At 34.4% G+C, this 24873-nt stretch overlaps 1 protein-coding gene across 1 annotated transcript; it reads left to right on the forward strand.

Moving 5' to 3' along the window:
- Positions 1-1593: 1593 nt before the first annotated feature.
- LOC133327743 (transmembrane protein 184C) lies at positions 1594-24873 on the forward strand. Its single transcript, XM_061536284.1, has 6 exons — positions 1594-1896; positions 1986-2263; positions 23361-23496; positions 23553-23623; positions 23688-23790; positions 23849-24873. Exons 1-6 carry the CDS (start codon positions 1594-1596, stop codon positions 24602-24604), a joined length of 1647 nt encoding a protein of 548 aa, XP_061392268.1. The 3' UTR covers positions 24605-24873.

The following is a 24873-nucleotide window of genomic DNA, read 5'->3' on the forward strand; positions in this document are numbered from 1 at the left end:
TTTTCTTTGCCAAATTTGCGAATCAAAATACAAAAGAAAGAAAATAAAAGTCAAAAGTGTTTGCATTTTAAAGATTTTTTTTTAAATATTTTATTTATTTTTTATATATTTTATTATATAAATTGCAAAAATTAAAAATTAAATGTCACTTGCACAAATTAAAGCAACAGGTTTGTAAACAAAAGCCGGTTGTGTGTCAGTAAAGCGAATAGGTTCAAAAGGAAAAGTGAACAAAATTGTTTTCAACGAACAGAGCAAAGCAGAATTTGCGTGTACGGCAAATTCTGAACAGGCAAATTTTTGTTTTTCTTCCTCGCACCCCTCTCGCCTACAAACTCAGTATTTGCCAAATAAAAATTTGCCTGTGGAAAAGCAGACATCAAAAGCCGGCTGTGTGTCAGTAAAGCGAATAGGTTCAAAAGGAAATGTCAACAACATTGTTTTCAACGAACAGAGCAAAGCAGAATTTGCGTGTACGGCAAATTCTGAACAGGCAAATTTTTGTTTTTCTTCCTCGCACCCCTCTCGCCTACAAACTCAGTATTTGCCAAATAAAAATTTGCCTGTGGAAAAGCAGACTTAATATTCGATATTGATGATTTAGTTCGCGTTACGCGCTTTTGTATTTTCGATAACCCTTTAAAGGGCTAAGCAGAATGCTCGCGTTAAAGGGCTAAACAGAATGTTCGCGTTGAGCGTTTTTTGTTATCGCGTTAACGCACGCAAAAAGTTAAAATATATTTAACTCCGAAGCACAGCGCACAACAAATTCGAGCGTTTGTGTTATCGTTTCCTTTTGGTTGTTGTATTTTCGATAACACATAACGCAACGGATGGCTCAACGCGAGCATTCTACTTAGCCCTTAAGCCATCCGTCGCGTTATATGTTCTCGATAATGTATTCGATAACATATAACGCGACGGATGGCTCAACGCGAGCATTCTGCTTAGCCCTTAAGCGTTTTTCTCTAAAAAAGTACGAAAATGTTTATCATTTTATGAATAGAATAATGCTAAAAAGTGTTAAAGTAGTTAGCGTAAAATGCTAAATGAACATTTTTTGGCTACATCCAAACATAAAATGCTGCAAAAATGCTCAAATGGCCACATTGGTTGTTGGGCACTCTGTAATCGAAAAAAGCTGATAGTGAAAAAGAATGATAGTAATTTAAGTACAGATGACCACCAATATTGATAGTGTGTACTTCTCTTCACGGACTTTGACAATTTTATTATTTGCTACAATAAATCGATAAATAGTCTAGTCGAAAAATAATCCGAGGGATATGAAAAAGTAAGTGTTTTCCAAATAACAAGAGAAAATGCATCGTATTTGGTGTTATATTTGTATTATTGAAGCAAGAGAAGAAATTGATAAGTAAATAACGCACAGACGTGCTTGCTATTTGACAAATAAAAGGGTCAAATTGTCAGAAATCCGAGCAACGATATATCGACCATTATTGCCAACAAGCCATCCATAAAAGAAAACAATTGCAATCAATTAGCAACAAGAAGCAAATCTAGCTGTAGAATTATACTGCGATAGCACCAATAGGATTGTTGGTAAGCAGAGATTGTGCGGATAGTAGGATGTGCCAAAATTATTCAGTGCGGAGGTTTTGCGAAGAATGGCGTATTTGGATACGTCCTCTTCTTATCGTTACTTATGGTATATTCGCGATCATTGTTGTACCGCTGCTCATTCTGAACTCGTTAAAAGATGGGTTTTCGCGTAAAGATCAATTGATTTTGATTGGTGGCTTATTTGTCTTATCTGCGGTGCCTGTTTCGATTTGGCACATAATCCAGCATGTTATTCATTTTACCAAACCCATTTTGCAAAAACACATCATACGAATATTGTGGATGGTTCCAATATATGCTCTTAATGCGGTGAGTAATACATACATTCGTACAAATGCGAATATTGTTTATTTGGGTATTTTGAAAATGAACAAATGATTTCCTTTGTATAATTGCAGTGGATTGGCTTGTTTTTCCCAAAGCATTCTATATACGTGGATTCATTGCGTGAATGTTATGAGGCATACGTCATTTATAATTTTATGGTATACTTACTGAACTATTTGAATTTGGGAATGGATTTGGAGGCCACTATGGAGTATAAGCCACAAGTACACCATTTCTTTCCTTTGTGTTGCATGCGTCCTTGGTCTATGGGAAGAGAATTTATACATAACTGCAAACATGGAATATTGCAGTATACAGTTGTGAGACCCATAACAACATTCATTTCTGTGTAAGTTAAATAATATATCTTTATCAACAAACTATATTTAACTAAAATCTATTTCAAAATTTGGTTTTGAGATCAGATATAATATTGTAGTCCTTGGCCCTATGTGCTAGGTCGCTACATCAAGTAATCTAAGCTAATACATTGTTAGTTTTAAGCTTTTGGAGTATTCTAAATATATTTTTTTGTTTTTTGAATCGCTCTTCGCCCTTTGGGCTAGATTCTCGTATATGAAACAAATTGAAATTAAATTGTAGTATTGAAGTCCATAATACCGACAAAAAACGACTAGGACAATGAGAGTTGCCGTAAAAGGACAACCACTGGGGACATCCACGAGTATCAAAATTCATATATATATATATATATATATATTGCCAATTTTTTAACGAAACTGAAGCCGATGTTCACTTCTTTATAACTCGGGAAATATTAAAGTATATGAGAAAAACTGTGTAGTTAGAAGGTAAACTTCAGTAGTTTCACAAATCCGCAAGAGCATCAAATGATTTTGAGGATTACGCGATTTAGACGCAATTTAAAAGGTATATTTAGTAATATAGTTTAATTTTAAGATTTTTTTTCTATTTATAGAACTCGAAGATTTATCGGATTGCACTTTCAAAACATCAAAATTAGGCATTTCCTTTATTTGCGAAGGATTTTTCGTGGTCACTCACGCGACATTTTTGATTTTGCAGTTTTTATACCCTTCACCACACTATGGTACAAGGTATTATGTCTTTCTGCATATGTTTGTAATAGCCGAAAGGAATCGAGATAGACCCATGGTTCCTTTGGGAAAATGTATAGAATCGCTTTCTGAGTCGATTTCGCATGTCCGCCCGTCCACGTATTTTTGTGAACAAAGTACAGGTTGCATTTATGATACGATTTAATTGGCACAGTTCACTTATTTGGTTCAAGAACGAATCCTATAGAAATTTGAGAAAATTTCGTCCGATTTTATGTAAATGATGCACCAAACTCCCAATATTTGTCCATTTACGACAAAATATTGCACAGCACACTAAATCAGGTCTATACATATGTATGCGAAGTTTCGTTGGAATCGGTTCAGATTTAGATATAGCTCCCATATACAGTTTCGTCCGATTTTATGTGAATGATGCACCAAACTCCAAATAAAGTAAATAAAGGTACTTATAGTGTTGGAGAATCTTGTGTTGCAAAGGCGCCTTAATCCTGCGGACATTTTAATAAATGGCCTGCACTGTGGTTAATTGACCTTCGTGAGTCTATTTCTAAAATTGCAAGTTTATGCAGAGTAGATCTGTCTCCCACAGATGCGCAGCACTGTTGCTATGTTTTTGGTGGAAATTCCGCTCTGGTCAAATTTAATTCGGTGCATACTAGAGATGTTATTATGGCAAAATATTCAGGGTCTGCTTTCATTACATTAAGTAATGTTGTTGTTGTAGCAGCCCTATTACCTTTACACAATGGGCTGAGGTGACAGACGTTGGCTGAGTAAGACTCAGGTCGTTTCGGATCGTAGACCCCTATGTCGTGGAAACGCATTAAATAATGCAGTTAATACTGATGTCAGCTTCAGCATCTATCTTAATGACCACCTCACGCCTCCTGCTTCCAAATTGATGAATACGTGTAGACAACTGTGGAAGCAAAAAAAAAAAAAAATCCAAGTATGTCCTAGTAAATGGGGATGTCCCCAAAGTTCGAATTGTGCTGCCAAATGGTGATAAAGAAGTGTTAACTGCATTGGAATGTGAACGTTTATTTGGAATATCTTCCATCAACAAATGTTTTTTTCTTCATTGATAGTATCTCTACTGTAAATATCTTATAATTTTTAGTTCATTTATTTAAGTTTTTCGGTCTTACAAATAAGATGAATAATTGTAATCTTCGGAATATTGTATGTGACAATTCGTTTTTGCGCTCTGCATTAGATTCTTCTTCAGGTTTGAATATTGCAAATTTTAATTGCAGAAGCTTTAATATATCGGAAAATCGTCAAAATTATCAGAAATGTACTGGAAGGAAGCTTGATAAACGTTGTGGGAGTGTGCGAAACGTGGTACCTTCGAGTATAGTTGAAATTGATGGATTTTCTTGCTGCAGGTATGATCGTCCTGGCCAAAGGGGTGGTGGTGTAGCTCTGTACGTGTCGAAAACGTTAAATTACAGTGTGGTTTACAAAAGTAGTCTATATGGAGTAGCTGAGAGCTTATTTATTGAGGTTAAGTGATTTGATATCATAATTTAATCGTACAGTCCGAAGAAAAATAAATTGTGTAGTTTTATGCGTATTTTTTCACATTTCAACCGCTGTAACTCAGCCAATCCTCAAGCGATTTACCAAATATATATCTTGTTTGAAAGAAGAAATTGTACTCTTCGAAAGAAAATATATATATATATAAATATAAATCTGTTAAAAATTAAATAAGTTATTAGAGTTTCAAATTGAAAATCCATGAAACCACGTTTTTCTCTATATATAAATTAATTAATTATAAAATTAATTTTCGAAGTGACCCAGAAAAGCCAAAGGTATTTTCGTGGTCCAGGGACTCCAACTAAACAGAATTGGTACATTAGAACCCCTGAAAAATTTTCGTGTCGCACAGTGTTATTTTCGAAGTTCAGTGGTACGACGCAATGCCACTTAAATTTGGTGCAGCTGTCGTTGAACCGTGCTGTGCGCTACATACATGGACTTAATCGTCTATCTCATATTTCGCCCTATGTGCACAAATTTCTGGGCTGTTCGTTTCAATAATTTTTAAATTGTCGGTTGATGCTTTTGTTTTGCAACTTAATTGTTTTTCAAAGTCCGTTTTTACTAATAGGAACATTTATGTTTTCACACTCTACTAGAAACAGTCAGTTGCCGCGAATTGCTTATTTAATGGATGATTCATTCCTTGTTAGATTAGCTCGGCTGTATAATAATTTGCCACCTACATTAAAAATATTTAGTGTTTCGGACAAAACATATTCTAACAGGCTTCTTCTTATAAATATAGTCGCATATAATGGTACCTCCTAATTTTCAGTATTCTGGTGGTTTTGATCGTATTTTTCCACGGAATTGGCTGTAATTTAGTATTTTCAGTTCATAATAGGAAATGAATATTGGTCCATTTTTTTGGATAGCTCCCATGTAAGGGTACCCCCAATTTCCGTTATTTATTTCTGCATTTCTTTGTGTGTTTACTAATCATAGTTGTGTTTATTGTAAGAAAATGAAGAATTCTTCAAGTTCTAACGTTATTTATCCCAACGTACCATGGTACAATAATACAAGGTAGGGCAGGTGAATAACAAAAAAGCAATTATGCACGTGTGGCCTCTTCTGCCAAAAATAAAATAAATATTCGCAACAAGTGTTTGTGTTTATTTGACATTTCTTCAACACAAAACTAAAAACGCGAAAAGTGAATGAAAGTTTATGATTTCTTTCCAAAATCAAGTAGGGAATACCATCAAATGTTTGTTTCATCCAAAACAAAGTAATTACTTCCAGACGAACGTGTTAAAAACATAATTTTCATTTCTATTAAATTTGAATATATTTCAATTTATTTTGAATATATTTGACATTGACATGAATATATTTGACAATACACACACACACATACAAAAAATATGTATTTTGATTTGATGGAACAAGCCACATTGAGAAAAAATTGTAATCAGTTGGTAGCTGTGCCCTACCTTGTAATAATTATAACATGGGCTGTCCCCATATAGGCGTATTCTACCATAGTAAAGGGGATAGTCGTTACTCGGAATAGTCAGTTTTACCCTACAAATTATGGAATTCTAATACGATTTAGCCATCGGTTGTAATCATTCCGCTTTCTAAGGACATCGTTATAAAAAAACTAGAATGATGAAATATATCGGCCGGCATTTAGGCGTCTCCCCCAAATAATTATGCCTCCTGAAGGAAAGAATTGAGGCACAAAACAAAAATATTGGGTTCGGAATTGACATATGTCGGTCATTAATTAGGCATATATAGTATATATATATATATATATATATTATATTTGTTTGGAGCAGGCATGCTTAGTGTTGGCGTGATACCGATGAGGGGAGAAAAACCAATAAAGAAAGAAAAACAAAATAAAACAAATTTGGTATTAGAATATGTATTTTCAAACTTTATTCGGTAAGTTAATGAGTTTCGAAAAGAAACAAAACTTTACCTTAATGCGTGCGTGCGAGATCGAAAGCAAGTTTTAGCAACGAGAGTTAGAAAGCAAGTTTAAACAACGAAAGTTAGAATGCAAGTTAGAAAGCAAGTTTAAACAACGAAAGTTAGAATGCAAGTGAGTCGCGGTGAGCAAATGTAGCGTAAACAAGGTCGAGATCACATCGACGACCGTAGCACTGGAAAGTCCTCTCTGCATCCGAACTGAGCGAATGTGACTTCTAGGAGAGAGCGTAGGAAAGAGCGGATACTCTCTCCTACAATCCGAACCAGGCGAATGTGACTCCTAGAAGAGAGCGCAGAGAAGATTCCCCCATTGACTCAAATGAGTGGCCAATTAATGTGAATAATAATTGGTATGCTACGGAAGGGGTGAACAACATATCGAACATATACATTGTCGTAAACAATGTATCGAACCTAAACATTGCCGCCCACCTTGCAGCGCTACAATGCAATGCAACATGAATTAGACTAAATCGCGACTTATTCTAGGTTAGTATTTGCATTGTGAATAAAATGCATCGATAGGTATAGTAGTTCAGTTTTTATTGAGCAACAAATTAACAAAAAATAGCGAGTTTGCTATATGATATATATAGACTACAATTAAAAGTTGTTCGTTATGTCAACTATGCAATTTGACGACAAGGAATCGGTCCAGTGAGTATATAACCGAATATAGTTTTCTGAGCCACCAGTGAATTCAAAACAATGTGAGGCGACTCAGCCGATAGAATTTGAGAGTATAAATCTGCGCCCAATAACAAATCTATATCTTTATTATCGGAAGTATCCGCTAAATCTAGGTGAGATATTTTGGAATGCAGATTCGGAATGGAAGACAACGATAATAATTTTTGACAAATATTTGGCACGACCAACGTGTTTGTAGATAAAGTATTCAACGAGTTTTTAGGCGAGGATAAATTCAATGAACAAATTTCTTTAGAAGTGCTAGTTGAAGCAATATTTACTCCAGATAGAGTTGCGTTTGTATAGCGAGAATCAATTCCAATAGTTTGTTGTAGTCTCTTTGTCATGATCGAGACTTCCGACGAGGGATCTATAATAGCACGAACGGCATAATTTTTCCGATTATGTACAACATTTACAACGGCAGTTCCTAAAAGCACATTTCTGTTTTGAGTGGTGTGCAGAACTTGCCGATTGTCCAATTTAACATGAGAACTTCGAATGGGAGTGATCGAACTAGATTTGGAGCGAGATTTGTACAAAGTATTGGACGAGGAAGATACATTTATAGAATTTGAGGACTTTATGCTATTTTGTGTACGGTGCAGTAGCGTGTGATGTCTATTTTTGCAAATGGAGCAATTGTGATTATTTCTACAGTTTTTAACAGGGTGTCCATGTGATAGACAGTTTATGCAAAGACCATGCTTTTTTACCAATGAGAATCTATTCTCAAACGAAAGTTTTAGAAATCGAGAGCAGACTCGTAGATGATGGCTCTGCTGGGGACACATCACACAAGTACGATAGAATGATTTGAAGGTGCAATTAGGCGATTGTGGTGTGGAACTAGGCGATTGTGGTTTGAAACTAGGCGATTGTAGTTTGGAACTAGGCGATTGTAGTTTGGAACTAGGCGATTGTAGTTTGGAACTAAGCGTTTGTGGTTTGGAACTAGAACTACTATATGGCGAATTCAATTTTCTGGGAGAATTGATACAAATCAAATTATCAAGACACGACAATGTTTGTATTCTATCTGAAAGGAATGCATCTAATTGTTTCCAAGTAGATAGAGATGATTTGTCTTTGATAGTTTGTTCCCAGAGTGTTACTGTTATTTTTGGTAAACGTTGCAGACAAATGAAAACTAGCATTGGATCCCAATGATCCGTTACTACATCGTAAACAGACATGGCGGAAATACAACAATTCATTCCACGTTGAAGAGTTTTGAGGCCAATGAGTGATTCTTTTTCGAGTGCGGGAAGATCAAAAAGCAACTTGAGATGATTGTTCACAAGGATACGTTTATTGTCAAAAGTATCCTGCAATGATTTCCAAGCAAGTGAAAAACTACGATTGGTGAGTGGAAAATTCGAAACAATTTCTCGAGCCTCACCACTGGTTTTTTGAATCAAGTGACATAATCTTTCAATGTCACTCAAACGAGAATTATTTATGAACAGCGTGGTGAACAGATCACGAAATGTTGGCCATGACATAAAATCTCCACTAAAGATTTCGATGTCACAAGGAGGTAAGACTAAATTTTGACAATCGATAGAATGGTCGACAACATTAGTAGGGGTGGATTTCGACGAAGCGATGGTTTCGTTTGAAAGTAAACCAGAAGGTTTGCTTACCTCGCAGATATTGGACAACGAAGATACTGTGTTCGAAAGAGTAGGCGATGGAGAAGGCGTGCTTGAAAGGAGTTCCTCAGTAGGTAAAACAAGTTGAGGAACGGATGGTGGCTGATTAGATGGAACAGAAACTACTGGCGACGTGGACTGCTTGGAAGCTTTCAGTCTGTCTAGCTTCTGATTTATTGCCGAAAGGCAATGTTGATATGCCCGAAAGGAACTGTCGTATTTACCCTCGACGACATTCTTATCTACGAGTTGAGAACTTGACGATGTCGACAGGTGGTCAATGCAATCATCATAATATGTTTTGAAATTAGTCCAAAGTTGACAAATTTCAGATCTATGTATGTCGAGACTATACAAATTAAGTTTCTCGGGTTTAATCTGATCGAAAAACGAATCGTATTTTATGAGAGCGTCGGCGGCTCTAATGAAACGCGTTAGTGGACTGATGGACATGATTGCAGCTATTAGTAAGAAGTAAATGGACGAAAGAGGGAAACGAATCAATTCCTGAAATGTATGTGGGCACAGAAGTTTAGGACCCGACCAAATTGAATCCAAGTGTCGCAAGATAACGAAAAGTTAACTAACGAAATTATAGAAGATAGACCAAAATGTGCCGACGAATTTTACAATTGTCTTTATAATTTCGAAAAGGTAGAAATAGAAGCTAAGTTCTACCAGTAGAGTGCGAAAGCTGAAATCAAATTGAACACAATATTCCGTGATGGATTTATGTTGTCAATCTGCCGATAAAGAATTTTAGAATTATTCAATTTATGGAAAATATCTAGCGAGTTAGCAACGAATTAATATTCAATTGAAGATATGCGATTAGAAACTTCAAGAGCAAACAACAAAAAAGGATTGAGAGAAATTCCAAAGATTGCTTTATTTGAGGATGTAACTATCGAAATTAGTCTGTAAGATGTAGGGTACTAATGTCCAAAACTACCAAACATGCAAAGAATAATGTAGAATATTTCCAAACCAAACTATAAAAACTCAGAAAGGACAAATATGGTCGATTGAAAGAGCAAAAAACAACGAATTTTGCGAAAATTCCAAAAAAGTATAAAAATGTGCAAAAATAATTTGAAAATCGCTATCACCGACAGTAGGGTGCGCGAAATTTCAAATTATGCTGTAAATTTACAGCCAAATAATTTTTGGTGTAAGAGCAAATATCTATTTTTTTCGAAACAATTACAAAAGTTTTCATAAAATTGACCAAAAAGTGCTTGATTAACCCACAAATTAAAACGTTGAATGCGCCTTTTATATGCCGAAAGTAGGGTACTTTTTATTATAAATTCCAAAAATCTACAATAGACCAACAAATATTACAACAATTTTTTATAAATTATTTTTAAAAAATTATTTATAAAAATCCACTATTTTTCATACGGACCCACTGTGCAGTGGTGAACAACGAATACCGCACAAAAGGGAATAAAACACAAGCAGTGTTGAGTGAGCGGCTAACGCACTACAAACAGACCAACGACAACGAACCAACAGAGATGTGTGGGGAGAGCAAGAGCTTGTTGGTACGTTTGTTTGTTAGTCGGCTCACACTAAACAAGGCGGCTGGAATGCGAGAGTGATATTTGTTGTTGATATCACACGATCAACAACACAACGAGAATGAACCAACAGTGAGTGGGGGAAAGAACGATTGAACAGTAATAGTGGTGAAGAGAAATAATTTGTTGGTGGATCGAATGTTAACAAACAGACGCTATAAAAAGGCGCGTGGAATATTAGGATGTTATTGTTTTATTTTTACGAACAAACAAGGAGAGTTTGTGATGTATTAGTTGTTGGTAGGTTTGAGATCAACAAAAGAAATTAGAATAAGGGCACGATGAGTATTCGTATTGTTGTTGTGTTTATTCGACCAAACAACGAGAGATGATTCGATATAGAAATTGTCGTTAGGTATGCGAATAAAAAGAAAAATAAGAAAAGGGCACGTTGTATATTAGTAGTATTGTTTGTGCTTTTTCTCACTAGTGGCTAGCGAAGTCAACGAGAAGGCGGGGGTGTATATGTAGCCTTTAGTGAGAAATAACAAATAAGCACTACACAATAGATCACTGGCTAACAAATTAAAGCAGTGATATGCGACAATGAGTGGACTGTATATTTAGGAATGCACACGTTAAGGTAATGGTAGGGCGACCAATGCGTGACGTAGCGAACAAATTCAACAAAGGAATTGAATAAGGAATATTTGTTTTTGTAAACCGAAATTAAAAAAAAACGACAACACTCGCGGAATGCTCAATATAAAAGAAACTGAACTACGTACCTTTTGATATATGATGTTGTTTGTGGATGATGATGCAGTTTTTGATGTTGATGATGAGGTGTTGTGTTAGGTGAGGGGGGATGATGTATTTCTCCTTAGCAAATAGGAAAAAGACCGAGATTAGCAACAACGTCACAATTTATTGGTTGATGATCCAACAACGAAAATGCTAATTTTTATCCGGCTCGAACGGATCAAAATGTTGGCGTGATACCGATGAGGGGAGAAAAACCAATAAAGAAAGAAAAACAAAATAAAACAAATTTGGTATTAGAATATGTATTTTCAAACTTTATTCGGTAAGTTAATGAGTTTCGAAAAGAAACAAAACTTTACCTTAATGCGTGCGTGCGAGATCGAAAGCAAGTTTTAGCAACGAGAGTTAGAAAGCAAGTGATTACAACGAGAGTTAGAATGCAAGTTTAAACAACGAAAGTTAGAATGCAAGTTTAAACAACGAAAGTTAGAATGCAAGTGAGTCGCGGTGAGCAAATGTAGCGTAAACAAGGTCGAGATCACATCGACGACCGTAGCACTGGAAAGTCCTCTCTGCATCCGAACTGAGCGAATGTGACTTCTAGGAGAGAGCGTAGGAAAGAGCGGATACTCTCTCCTACAATCCGAACCAGGCGAATGTGACTCCTAGAAGAGAGCGCAGAGAAGATTCCCCCATTGACTCAAATGAGTGGCCAATTAATGTGAATAATAATTGGTATGCTACGGAAGGGGTGAACAACATATCGAACATATACATTGTCGTAAACAATGTATCTCTTTATATTTGTGTTTTTCAATAAAAACAAAAGATGTAAATAAGTAATAAGAAATATAAAAACCGTATTAACAATTCTGAGAATATATTTTCGTCACCAAACTCGGCAAATGGCATTCCTACAGGAAACGTGAGCAAACGCTCAGCATCTTTAGACTTAAAGACCCCAAAAAAACGGATTATTACTCCCTCTCCGCCTGTTATTGAGTCTCCATCTGAAAACCACAAAAAACCCCCACCCTTAAAAACTCCGGATCTTGACAAATTACTTCATTTTCTACCTACACCACAACCTGGATCGATTTTCCACACATAGAGTAAAGAAATAGAGTGGCAGCTTCCAAATGTCGAAAACGAAAACTTGAACGAATTTCTAAGCTTGAAGAAAAAGTGAAAATGTTAAAAGGAGAGAACTCGGATCTTGCGTCAATAGTTAAAAGTTTGAAAGAACACGTTGCACAATTGAAGCAGCAGGTTATAGAACATATTGAATCTGGTTGTAGTATTCAAACTATGTGTACAAATGGAACTACATTGCTTCAGAATAAATAAGTTTTTACAAAACAAAAAAGGGTTCTTGAGCGTGTTTTTCAACCGAGTTAGCTGCAATTGGGTTCTTATTGGGTACTAAATGTCTCCACTACAAATTATAAATATTGGTCCACTTTTTCTGGTAGTCCCCATATAACGGTACCCCCCAATTTAAGGTATTTTGGGGGTTTAAGCGGGGTTTTAAACCGATTTCGCTGAAATTTGGTACAATGGGTTCTTATTGGATACCAAATTTCTTCACTAAAGCTTATAAATATAGGCCCATTTTTTCGGGTAGCCCCTATACTATGGTAGAATACGCCTATATGGGGACAACCCCATTATATTATATTAAGTTGTAAAACAAAAGCATCTTATATTAAACTTGTTAGCAGATTAGTTCCGTGTGTGGAATTCTAATACGATTTAGCCATCGGTTGTAATCATTCCGCTTTCTAAGGACATCGTTATAAAAAAACTAGAATGATGAAATATATCGGCCGGCATTTAGGCGTCTTCCCCAAAAAATTATTCCTCCTGAAGGCACAAAACAAAAATATTGGGTTCGGAATTGACATATGTCGGTCATTAATTAGGCATAGCCCTCATAGGCATTTTTGAACGACATTGTTTTTAAGTGATTATGCTCAAAAATATTTTATTCATACCTATCAGAAATTATTTATTTATTAAAAACTATAATAAATAAAAATCATATCAAAGCTTACTAAAGCATAAAGATACATACAAACTAAATTTAATTTCATACTATATGGTGAAAATTACAGTTAATTTCGTAGTCTTATTAATGTGCCCCTCCCCCTCTTATTTTGTCTCGAGTAACTTCTTACGTGCTTAACAATGTGATTGAACTACTCAAAAAATCACATAATTTTGCAAATTAAAGTAAAAAAAATAAAATGAGATCAATCAGAATTCGAAACAAGAAAAAACGTCATTATGTTTGGTCGGGACGAACCTTTTTTTAATTTTTTTTATTCACAATAATTTCAAATTCCGAAGACCAAAATTAAAGAATTAACAGTCAAGAAAGCGCTTATAAATAATGTGAAAATCCTCCACTTATAATAACATTAACATTTTAACATTTACAGGTCATGAATAAGACATATAAATTTCACTAACCTGACAAGCAAATATTAACCAGGAATCCGATATGTTAAATTATATCCTCAAACATGAGAAAATTCGACTGAAAAAGGGTGGGATGGTACCTATTACCTATTCCCAAACTGGCATTGATAATTTATGGGGGTAAGATGATTTGGCACCCCATGATATTTTGAAAAATTAGAGCGAATGCGGTTGAAAAACATGCCCAAACCACCAAATACCGAATAGTGGGTTACCATTTTACCACACCACAAACCAAAATACGAAATTACTGCCAATTAGTCGAAACATGTACAAAAAACTCAAAGTACCAATTATAGGAGAGGATAGATCTGATATCCAACGTGAGTAGTAATTTTCATCCGATTCTTTTGAAAAACGAGTGTAAAACGCCAAAATCGTCATATGTGGGCTACTTAAAATGGGGAACCAATAAGAAAATTAAAAAATATCATCTCTAAAATACCGAATACTTCAATACCAATTATAAGTGCATTAAGAAATATTAAATAAAAGAGAAACATTAAAAATTATGAACATGTCGTTTATAGAACGTAGTGGGAGTAACACTAACATTTTAAAGATCACTGTGTAAAGTGTTGTACAGACGTGTGGGATACATACAACACATGAGTGTCATTAAATGGTAAATTTTTCAAACAATAATTTTATTGGTTATATTATCTTGATTTATAAAAAGCATTTGACAGAGGTCATCACAATTTTTTATTGTAAAAAGTGATTATTTTTCTGGATTTGTTTGCAAATCACTATTTTCTTATCAGTCAAACACAGTATGGGTACATAACAGTATAATTTTTATAGATTCTCAAGGCTCCGTATGTGACCCACTTTTGTAAATAATTAAATAATTAGCATGAATAACCTTTTCCCGGGTACGTATAGATGTACCTGTTATAGGGATTTACTATTAAAAGTTGTTGTTGTTGTAGCAGCCCTATTGCTTTTACATAATGGGCTGAGGTGACAGACGTTGGCCGAGTAAGACTCGGGTCGTTTCGGATCGTAGACCCCTCTGTCGTGGAAACGACTATTAAAAGTCGAGTATGGTGGTGTAATTTTTTTAATTAGCTGGCTGCTTATCTTTATTTTTAAACTTTATTGCAACAAATCCGGATAAAATTATTAAAAAGCGACTTATATTTACTTCTGTCATCCGAAAAATATCAACGTTTCTACATTTGTGCCTTACAATGATTGGAGAATTAAAATAAATATTCGTCTGCTGCCGTTTGTGTTTGTTTTTTTGTTTTGTTTCTTTTGTCAGGCGCCTACAAAAACAAAGTCATATGTTTGCCCTATGTGTAATGGCAACATAACAAAAAGCTGCATTAGTATTTGTTGTTATGTCTGTGAAAATTGGTACGAATTTAAATGAAAGCTCGTATGATCTCCTTATAAAAAAATAGTGGCTCAATTTTCTGGAAGTGCGAGTCATGTTCATGCCTTAATCGAGACACTAGTTCTGCAAAAATTTGGGATAGTATCGATAAATTAACAAAAAAAGTTGATGAATTAATCGCAACTATACCGCTTACCGTGAAAAATGAAATTGACAGCTGTGTAATAACATGGAAGGAACTTGTAGAACAACAAAAAAACAAATGCGAAAAATATCAAAATCAAGTCGAGATATTCTAGTGAGCGGCTTGCCAATAAGTGTGGAGCCTATTGTTATCTCCGTTAAAATACCCCAAGTTCAAGGAGTATCATTGGGCGAAAGCGATATAAGCGCTTGTTTTTGGCTGGGGAAAACGAAAAAAACTCTTCTAATAAAATTTTGCTCTATATTAAAAAGGGATGAAGTTATGAAAAAATATATGGCAAGCAAGAACCTTAAACTCGGCCAAGTTATCCCTACAGATATTGATTCCCGCATTTATCTCAATGATAATTTGCATCCGGCTGCAATTAAAATTAAGAATTCTTGCCGCCGTGCTTTCAAGGATAAGGAAATTAAAGGTTTTAGACTTATACCCCCTGTTCCTGCAGCAAAATTTATTTTAAAGAACGGTTCCACAAAGTTTGTGACGTCGGAAAATATTAATGATGTGTCCTCTGAAGATGAAACTTTTCTAAGAAGGCAACTTGGTCGTCGCAGTGTCCGGAGTAATAGATTCGATTTAGCAGATACTCCAACGTTTGGCACTCCTAATATCCAATAATGTAGATAAGTTGTTTAGATATGGTAGGGCAGGGAGGGTTAGCATACCGTGCTGTCCTATCGGTTGTTTGATAATCGGTAGAACAGCACGGTATTTACAGTAGTAATATAGTTGCTATCTTTTTTTTTGTAATATTTTTGTAGTCAGCTTATTTAATTTTAAGATTTCGATATAATAATTTTTAAGATGTTTGTAATTAAGTACTTGTCTTTAACGTACATTTTTCTAATTTTCATTTATGGTTTCACGTAATGTTTTAGGTGAGATTGTCAGCGATGATGCTTTTAAAAAAAAATTGCTCTAACGGTGATACTATTAATATCGGATTTTTCAATGCTCAATCTCTTAATCCTAGCACCACTTCGATAAAATTTGATGAAGTTAAAAATGTTTTAAAATCTAATTGCTACATATTGTGGGTGTGGTTGAAACTTGGTTCAAATCCCATATTACCAACAAAGCTGTTCAAGTACCGGGATATAAGATATTTCGTAATGATCGTGTAGGGCGTCGTGGAGGAGGTGTCGCATTATATATTTTCTCGGCTGTGAAAACTAAAATTGTTTCAAAGATATCAAAACCTGGTGTATGTGAAGCTCTTTTTCTGCATGTTAGTTCAGGTACATCTAGCTTGATTATTGGTGTTGTATACTTGCCCACTGGTGATATTAATTCTTTGGAATCTGAACTTGTGGATATATATACTAGATATGAAGATATTGTTATTGTTGGTGATTTTAATTTCGATATTTCTGTTCGTAGAAACTTTGACTATCTTTCTAATCTTCTTTCCAGGTGTAATTTGTCGGTAGTACACAATAATAAACCCACTCACATTAATCTTCATTGGAATTCATATTCGCTCATTGACTATGCATTAGTAAGTGATGTTGGCTTAATTTCTAAGAGTAGTCAGTTTAATTTCCCTGCGCTTAATTCCAATCACGTGTTTGTTATTTTGCAGTACAAACTACGTACAATCAATGAAAGACAATATGTAACATTTAATATCTGACATAAATTCTATTAACTTCTCTTTTTTGTACAATACGAACAGTTCTGATTTGCAGCTAAACTATTTGAATAACACTTTGCAATGTCTTTTTGAAACCCATGTACCTGAAAAAAAACTAGATTAATTGGAACAAATTCAAATCAATGGTTCAGTCGGCCAGAAGTTCTTTCTGCTATCAGAAATAGGGACTTAGCTTTTAGTGCCTTTATTGAGAATTCTACTGATTACAATAAACAGGTGTATAAGAAATATAAAAATATTGCTCGTAAAGTTGTTCGACAAGCCAAGCGTCAATTTGGTAAAAGTATATTTAGTGGTATTGATAATCCTCGTACGTTGTGGTCTAGGATTTCTGCTTGTGGAGCGACAAACTCTGATAGCAATAACTGTGATATAGATTTAGATCATTTAAATATTTTTTTTTACCTCCAATAATGGTGCTAATATTACTATTTCTGATTACACTTCTATGACTATGCCTCGTTCTAATATTTTCAATTTTCGAAATGTCGACATATTTGAGCTCACTAGTGCAATATATAGAGTTAAGTCCAATGCTATAGGCTTAGATAAAATTCCGTTACGTTTCCTTAAGCTTGTGTTTCCTTATTTGCGACATCATTTTTTACACCTTTTTAACACGATTATTACAACTAGTCTGCTTGGAAGGTAGCCAAAGTGCATCCTTTACTGAAAAAAGGCGCTACTGGATTAAACTGTGCCGATTATCGCCCAATCTCAATTCTACCCGCACTGTCAAAGGTTCTCGAAGTTTTGCTCAAAAACCAAATTTGGGAACACCTGGATGAATTTTTTTTGGTTAATGTCTGTCAATCAGGTTTTAGAAAACATCGCAGCACTACCTCATTAATGCTTCGACTAACTGATGACATTCGTCGCTCGGTTGATAAAAAGTTTCCTAGTATATTAGACATTTCTAAAGCTTTTGATTCTATCAATCACTGCATTCTCCGCTCCAAGCTATTTAATCTTTTTAATTTTTCTCTAACATCTTGCAATCTTGTGTCTTCATTCCTCTCCACCCGCTCTCAAAAAATTGTATACGACGGTATTTCTTCTTGCGTTTGCGATATTTCGTCAGGTGTTCCACAGGGCTCAATTTTAGGTCCACTCCTTTTTATGTTATTCGTTAATGATGTTTTTGAATGTGTTCAGCATTCTTCTTTGAATATATATGCGGACGATTTCGGTTTGTTTATGTCTAGTCCATGTCTTGACATAAATGGTTGCATTTCTGCACTTAATAGTAATATTGGTCGAATTTGCAGATGGGCTTCACGTAACTGTATTAATATCAATTTGGACAAAACAAAGTTAATTATTTTCCAAAGTGGTCGTGATTTACCTACTCAGCGAAGTATACGCGTGCAGGGGAAATCAATTAATTCTTCGCAGTCTGTGACTTGTCTTGGCTTTGATATTGATTGTAATCTAAAATGTTCATCCCATATTTCGAATATTTGCTCAAAAGTTAATTTTTGCCTCAGGAGATTGTACAATGTCAACAATTTTTTACCATACCACATTAAATACAAACTTGGTCATGTTTTATTAATGACTGTTTTTCTATATGGAATGGAGGTTTATTCTGGCACTGATAGCACCCACTTACACAGGTTACGTAGTTGTTTTCATAGTGTTTTAAAATACGTTTATGGGAAACACTGTAATCGTGACTGCAATCTTTATGAAAAAGAGTTTCTTGGATGTTCTTTTGATGACTACTTCCATGTTCGATGCTTATATTTTTTTTCTTTAAAACCATGAAATATGGTAACCTACCTACATTGCTGATAATTTACGATTTTTCCACTCTAACAGCAATTCTTTTTGAACGCTTTGAAAGTCTGGTCCTGGAACGTTCTTTTGTTGTTCGCAGGTTGTGGAACCAGCTTCCCCCTGGATTGAAAAAATTCTCAATCTCACCACATAATTTTAAAATTAAATTGCTGCAATATTTTTGTTCTTTGGAATAAAAGAATTATATATCTGGCTCGCTTACAGCATCGAGTTGATATCTCACAAATTAACATTACGGTTTGTTAAGCATATATATAAGAATTAGAAAAATATGCGTTAGGGAATTTTTAGTTTGTAATTTTATAATTTTATAACCCAATGAGGAGTTTTTTGATTAATAAATTGAATTGAAATTCAAATTGTTTTCAGGTAGATATCACAATTGCATTTGAACCATTTAATGGTTTCAATATTTAATTTTTTATTACGGTAGCATACATGGTACAATAATATATGGTAGGACAGCTTGAGGTGAATAACCAAAAATAACATAAATTTACGCAACAAGTGTTTGTGTTTATTTGAAATTTTTTTCAACACACACGCGAAAAATGAATGAAAGGTTATGATTTCTTCCCAAAATCCAGTAGGGAATATCATCAAATTTTCATCCATAACAAAGTAATAACTTCCAGACGAACGTGTTAAAAACTTTATTTTCATTTTATTAAATTTGAATATATTTCAATTTATTTGACATGTTGTTGATGTTGTTCGAAAACTTTTTTCAATATTCACCCATGAGAGAACAAATTCTCTTAACAGAAGTTACTGAGTAATTTTTACTCACTAAGTTATCGGACAAACTTAATAACAAAAGGAAATTTATTAATATTGAAAGTTGTTAAAAGTTACAGAATAGGCCTACTGTTATTGTAATAAAATCCTTTTAAAAATCATATGTAAGGTGTAGAAACCAAAACATAGTAACGGTAAAAATAACTAACATTTTCGACTTCGTCTGTTTGTACTATAGAGTTGCTTTAGTTTTGTCCAAGCAAAAATTGAGACAATTCGCTTATTCATAAATTATTATTTATTTTATAATGAATTTTGCATATTTGTAGTTTTGTTCAAATCTGACATTCCATTTGATTGATATTGGATTTACAAATATAGAAACTGTTTACCGTTTGTGGGGGAGGTACTAGAAGGTGTGGACCAATGAGTTCCAACTTCGAACTTGATCTTGGCTTGGTACAGCAAATAGGTTGTGCACAGTTTAATTCAAAACGGATAATCGGATAAATATAGTTTGAATATACATTCTTACACAAAACTTGTTTTATTTTGTTTTTCTCATTTTTTTGGGTTTTATTCCTCCTTGTCGGTATTACGCCAACACATGATATTAAAAAATTAATTTTTAGTACAATTTTGACCATTTTGTGGGAGAGGTACCGGAAGGAGTGGACCGATATACCCCATCTCCGAACTTAAACTAACTTTGGAAGAAATATTACGATGTGCAAAGTTTCGAAGACTAATACATAAAAAACCTCTGGTTTTCACTTTCTTAAACTTGAGCTACATTTGAAAGCAAGGAGAATTTCTTTTTTCAAATATATATATATATATATAGTGTTTCACATTTCAGTATATTTCAAAAAATGATCGTTTTACTTCAGCTCTTTTGATTTAACTAGTCGCCATCTAGTACATAGTTCGCTATACAGTTGATTGATCAATCATTGTTTATGATCGTTGACCGATCATAGACAATGACGCGTTCGTTTTTAATTTTATTGCAATTTGATGAATTTGATGAAGAGTGGCAACGCTATGCTGTGGTAGACGTGTGAAATAAACCTCTTTATTGAAGTAGTAAAAAAAATAAACTGTCAAGTGAATCAGTGGATTATTTAAGCTGAAATTGCATTAAACAAACTTTTCTCAACCTGAAATAATTGAAATTTGCAAATAACAATATTTATTAGCATAGTTTGCTAATTTCAAAATATATTGCAAAATCGTGGTTTTTGGTTATTTTTGTTCACTACAAAGTCGACGAAACAAAACAAATTCTTGGTCGCCGCTCCCTTTTGCAGTCCTTTTATTGGATTTTTGTGCCGATCATTTAAGCCGCCATTTAAAATTGTACAAAAAGACAGTCAGTGCTACTTGACTTAACGCGCCGAAACGCCTGAAGTGTTATTGCCGCCGTCGTTTTACCTTCTAAACTGTCTTAGGAGTCATCACTGATCTAAAACATAAACAAAATTGTTTAAACGGTGAAAATAACCATAAACATATCTTTGATCTTCTGTTTTGGAATTTTTTTGACAAAATGAGTTATCCCTTGGAACTTGGAAACAAATAATACTAAGTGTCTACTATGCAGAAAATGTGATACCTGGTACCATGCTGATAGCGAGAATGTTTCCAAATCTCTTTTTAACATGCTGGACAAAAACCGTAACATTACGTACACTTGTGCTAGTTGTATGGAAAATCCCCCAGACACATCTGAAAATGGTTTCAAGATGGAGATGCGTGAACAGTTCGCTTCCCTCAGAGACTCTTTTCGTTCACTGGCAACTGAAGTAAAGAAGGAACAAACGGAAATTAAAAATTCATTCCATGCTGTTGTTGATGATTTTCGTGCTGAGCTAACCAAAGGCTTGCAGGAAATCAAGGTAGACGTTGTAAATTGCAGAGACTTGGTTGCTTCACATGATTTATCTTACAAAAATCTATTTGTTGAACTGGAATTTCAAAACCATATTTTACAGCACCGACTAAACAGAACTGACATAATAGTATCTGGTTTGCCTGATAATCTTGATAAACTCAATGATATAGTTGTCTACATTTGTGCATTTTTGAAGGTTGACATCGCCCCTGAGTGCGTTGGCAATGTAATGTACATTAATATGCGTCGATCTATATTGATAAAATTCAACAATATAGCAAAACGTGATGAAATCATGAAAGCGTATTTTAAATCCAAATCACTGAATGTGTCAGATGTCATTGGTGGGTCTGCGCTAACAAGAGTATACTTGAATGATAATTTGTCAAGTCTAGCAAACAAACTTTTTAAAATTTGTTGGAAACTGAAGAAGGAAAGCAAAATAACTGGATTTAATATAATAAATCGTGAAGTGCTTAAGGCTAAAATTTCTCTACCAAATCAAGAGGTTCAAGATTCTAAATCTTCAACAGCGTATTGATCTATTTAAAACCTATCAGCTTTATATCTAGTTCTTAAATTATTTGTTTTTCTCTGATCTCATTCCTTTGTTAATCACTATATATATTCCTTACTATATTTTCATTAATTCAATTAAGTGGTATTGCTGCTATGAATTTATTGTTTTTCTCATTGAAAATGTTATTTTTGAATTCGTTTTTTATTAATTTAAAAAGGATCTACAAGGATCTATTTTAGGTCCTATTCTCTTTCTTTCATACATTAATGATGTTATTTCTGAAATGGAAAGTTCCTTATGTAAACCTTATGTATTTGCAGATGATATTTTTATATTGTTCAAGTCATTTTCGTCGTATAATTGTGTTAATTCACATCTTGCTTACATTTCCAATTTACGACTACGCAGCAAGCTTGAAATAAATACTGCAAAGACCAAGGCTATGCTTTTTCACCCAAGAAGCCATATTATTTTAAATCCCAATATCTCAGTAAATGGTCTTACTATTGAAATTGTCGATTCTTTAAAGTGCCTTGGCGTTATAATAGATTCAAATCTTAATTTTACAGAACACATAAATAATATTACAATGAAAACATGCTTTATCTTGAGAAGACTATATAGTCTAAAAGCCTTCACACCTAAAAATGTAAGGATACATCTGGCTAACTCATTATTAATGTCTTTACTCAACTATGGCATTGAAGTTTATTCTGGGACATGGTCTTACAACATTGCTAACATTGAAAAGGTAGTGCGGAAAATTGTTAGATATGTTTTTCAGCTGGGGATACACGATCATGTACGTGTACTTGAATTGACACCACTTTTTCTGGGTTGCAACTGTAATGAATATATAAATCAACGTACTGCCCTTCACTTTTACAAGATTATAAAAACACAACAGCCATTATCGTTATTGCGTGAGTTCTCTTTTATCAATTCTACCCGTAACGTACAAATCGACGTTCCTCTTATACGGACATCAATTTTTGAGCACTCTTTTTTAGTACGCGTGTGTAGGATTTGGAACTGTTTACCAAATTCACTTAGAATGTTTTGCTATTCTTACTCTAAATATAAAAAATTGTTAAAATCATATACAAATGGTGAATTGAATTAGATAGTGTTTCGTGCATACTTTTGATTAATCTTCGCTACCGGGATCCTATATATATATTTATATATATGTATGTTATATTATATTTACAATATTCATATGGCTGGGGGGCCATTCTCGTTTATTTTTTTTTTTTATTACATTATTATATTAACTTTATTACAAATAAAATTATTTTTCTGCCATAGTTTTAGCTTTATTTTATGTTAATCTCTCAATACATGTATAATTGGCCTTAAATGGCTTTCTTTGTATTGAATGTAAATAAATTGAAATTGAAATTTAATATGAAACCGTTTTTTTAATAATATGTGGATTCTTGAAAAATATGACGAAATAGGATAAAGAACAATACATTCGTTACTCTCCAAACTATTGGTGTCCAGCTCAATTAGTTCGCTCGTGAACTAAATAACTCAAGTACAAATACCAAAAACTTACCCATTGTTGACTATTAACCAATCAATTGCACTCATATTTACTTTCCGTTTTCTTTTTAGAATTTGTGAACTATGTGGAGTGTATGGTGAAGGCACATTTGCTGGCAACGTCGCTTTTCCATACATAGTAGTGATTAACAATATTTCACAGTTTGTAGCTATGTACTGTCTGGTTTTGTTCTATAGGGCTAATAAGGTGAGATAAGTGGTCTTGAAGTTTGGAATATATTAAAAAAATGTATACCCTAATAGGAGGACTTAAAACCAATGAAACCCATTCCAAAATTCTTGTGCATAAAAGCAGTTGTATTCTTCTCCTTTTTGTAAGTCTATGGTGAGTCAATTTGTTGATGGACACATATTAAATTTGTTTTTGATTTTATTTAGCCAAGGAGTAATTCTTAACTTCTTAGTGTACATCAAGATTATTAAAGATATATTTGGTTCCACTGATTTGGGCCAAGACGCAAATTTGGCCTCCATGTTACAGGTACTTTCCAAATGAAACCAAATTGAACAATTAGTAAATTTATTTTGTTTTATTATAGAATTTTCTGATATGTATTGAAATGTTCATAGCTGCCGTGGCTCATATTTATAGTTTCCCACATCACCCGTTCCATATTAATTCACCCCAATACTGGAATAATCCGAATCATAATTGGTGCCGGGCCTTCTTATCCATGATCGATATATCTGACATTCAAGAAGATGTTACGGAGCATCTGGGTGTGGTTAGTAGCTCTATAAGCCGTCGTTTTCAAGGACGCAATAGTTATCAGCCATTGTCACGGGGACCAAGACGTTCAAGCAGTGAGTCCGAGTACTTAATAAATAAACGACTTGATGGTGATGTGGCTGGAACTAGTCAATTGTTGACTGCTGTGACTGATTCAGACGACAATACAGGTAATATTAGAAATAAGTATCGAACGAACTATGCTAAACCGCTTGCCAAAGCCAATCGCTATGGAGCTACAGATAGTCTTGTGTTACCAGTTTATGATGCAGCAATAACCAATGATTATCCATCTCAATCCCAATTAGCAGGTAACCGTCCAACCTCATCCAAAGCTTCCATAACAACAAACGAAAATCAATTTACTGCGACGCATTCGAACTTTGGTGGCATCAGTATACAAAAGCGCGAAGTAACTCCAAGAGATTTTCCCGCTCATTATGGGGCGCCTGTGGCTGGGGGTACAAGCTTTTTACAAGCTCGAAATGTATCCACCACTCACGCCCCCAGTCCTATACCAGAGTCAGGCGATGACTTTTCATCATTTATCGGTTCATCGAGATGACAGCGTTTTGATAGCAACAGCCAAAATTGTAACCCATCTGCTAGCGAATCGATCTCTATTGGACTTTCTAGTAGTTTGAAGTTATCGACGGGTGGTAGTAATAGTAACGATAGTAACAACTCTTCTGATTGGCTTAGTTCACCTGGTGGTGCAGATCAAAATAAATTAGCCGATACTGGTCCAATACCACGCCAACAATAACAAACATAGTTTGTACCCACAATAGAAAACCTTTCCATCACATAGAAACAAAATACAATTACAACGAC

Source organism: Musca vetustissima, unplaced genomic scaffold (assembly GCF_032173495.1).
Source record: "Musca vetustissima isolate MV318-11 ecotype Yass unplaced genomic scaffold, APGP_CSIRO_Mvet_v1 utg2303, whole genome shotgun sequence".
Lineage (NCBI taxonomy): Eukaryota > Metazoa > Arthropoda > Insecta > Diptera > Muscidae > Musca > Musca vetustissima.

What these genes read in the sequence shown, in the direction of transcription:
- LOC133327743 (XM_061536284.1), top strand. Translation starts at nt 1,594, where the DNA reads ATGTGCCAAAATTATTCAGTGCGGAGGTTTTGCGAAGAATGGCGTATT. An exon ending in CAATATATGCTCTTAATGCG is followed by an intron (nt 1,897 to 1,985) that starts GTGAGTAATACA and finishes GTATAATTGCAG; the next exon opens with TGGATTGGCTTGTTTTTCCC. An exon ending in TGTTCTATAGGGCTAATAAG is followed by an intron (nt 23,497 to 23,552) that starts GTGAGATAAGTG and finishes ATACCCTAATAG; the next exon opens with GAGGACTTAAAACCAATGAA.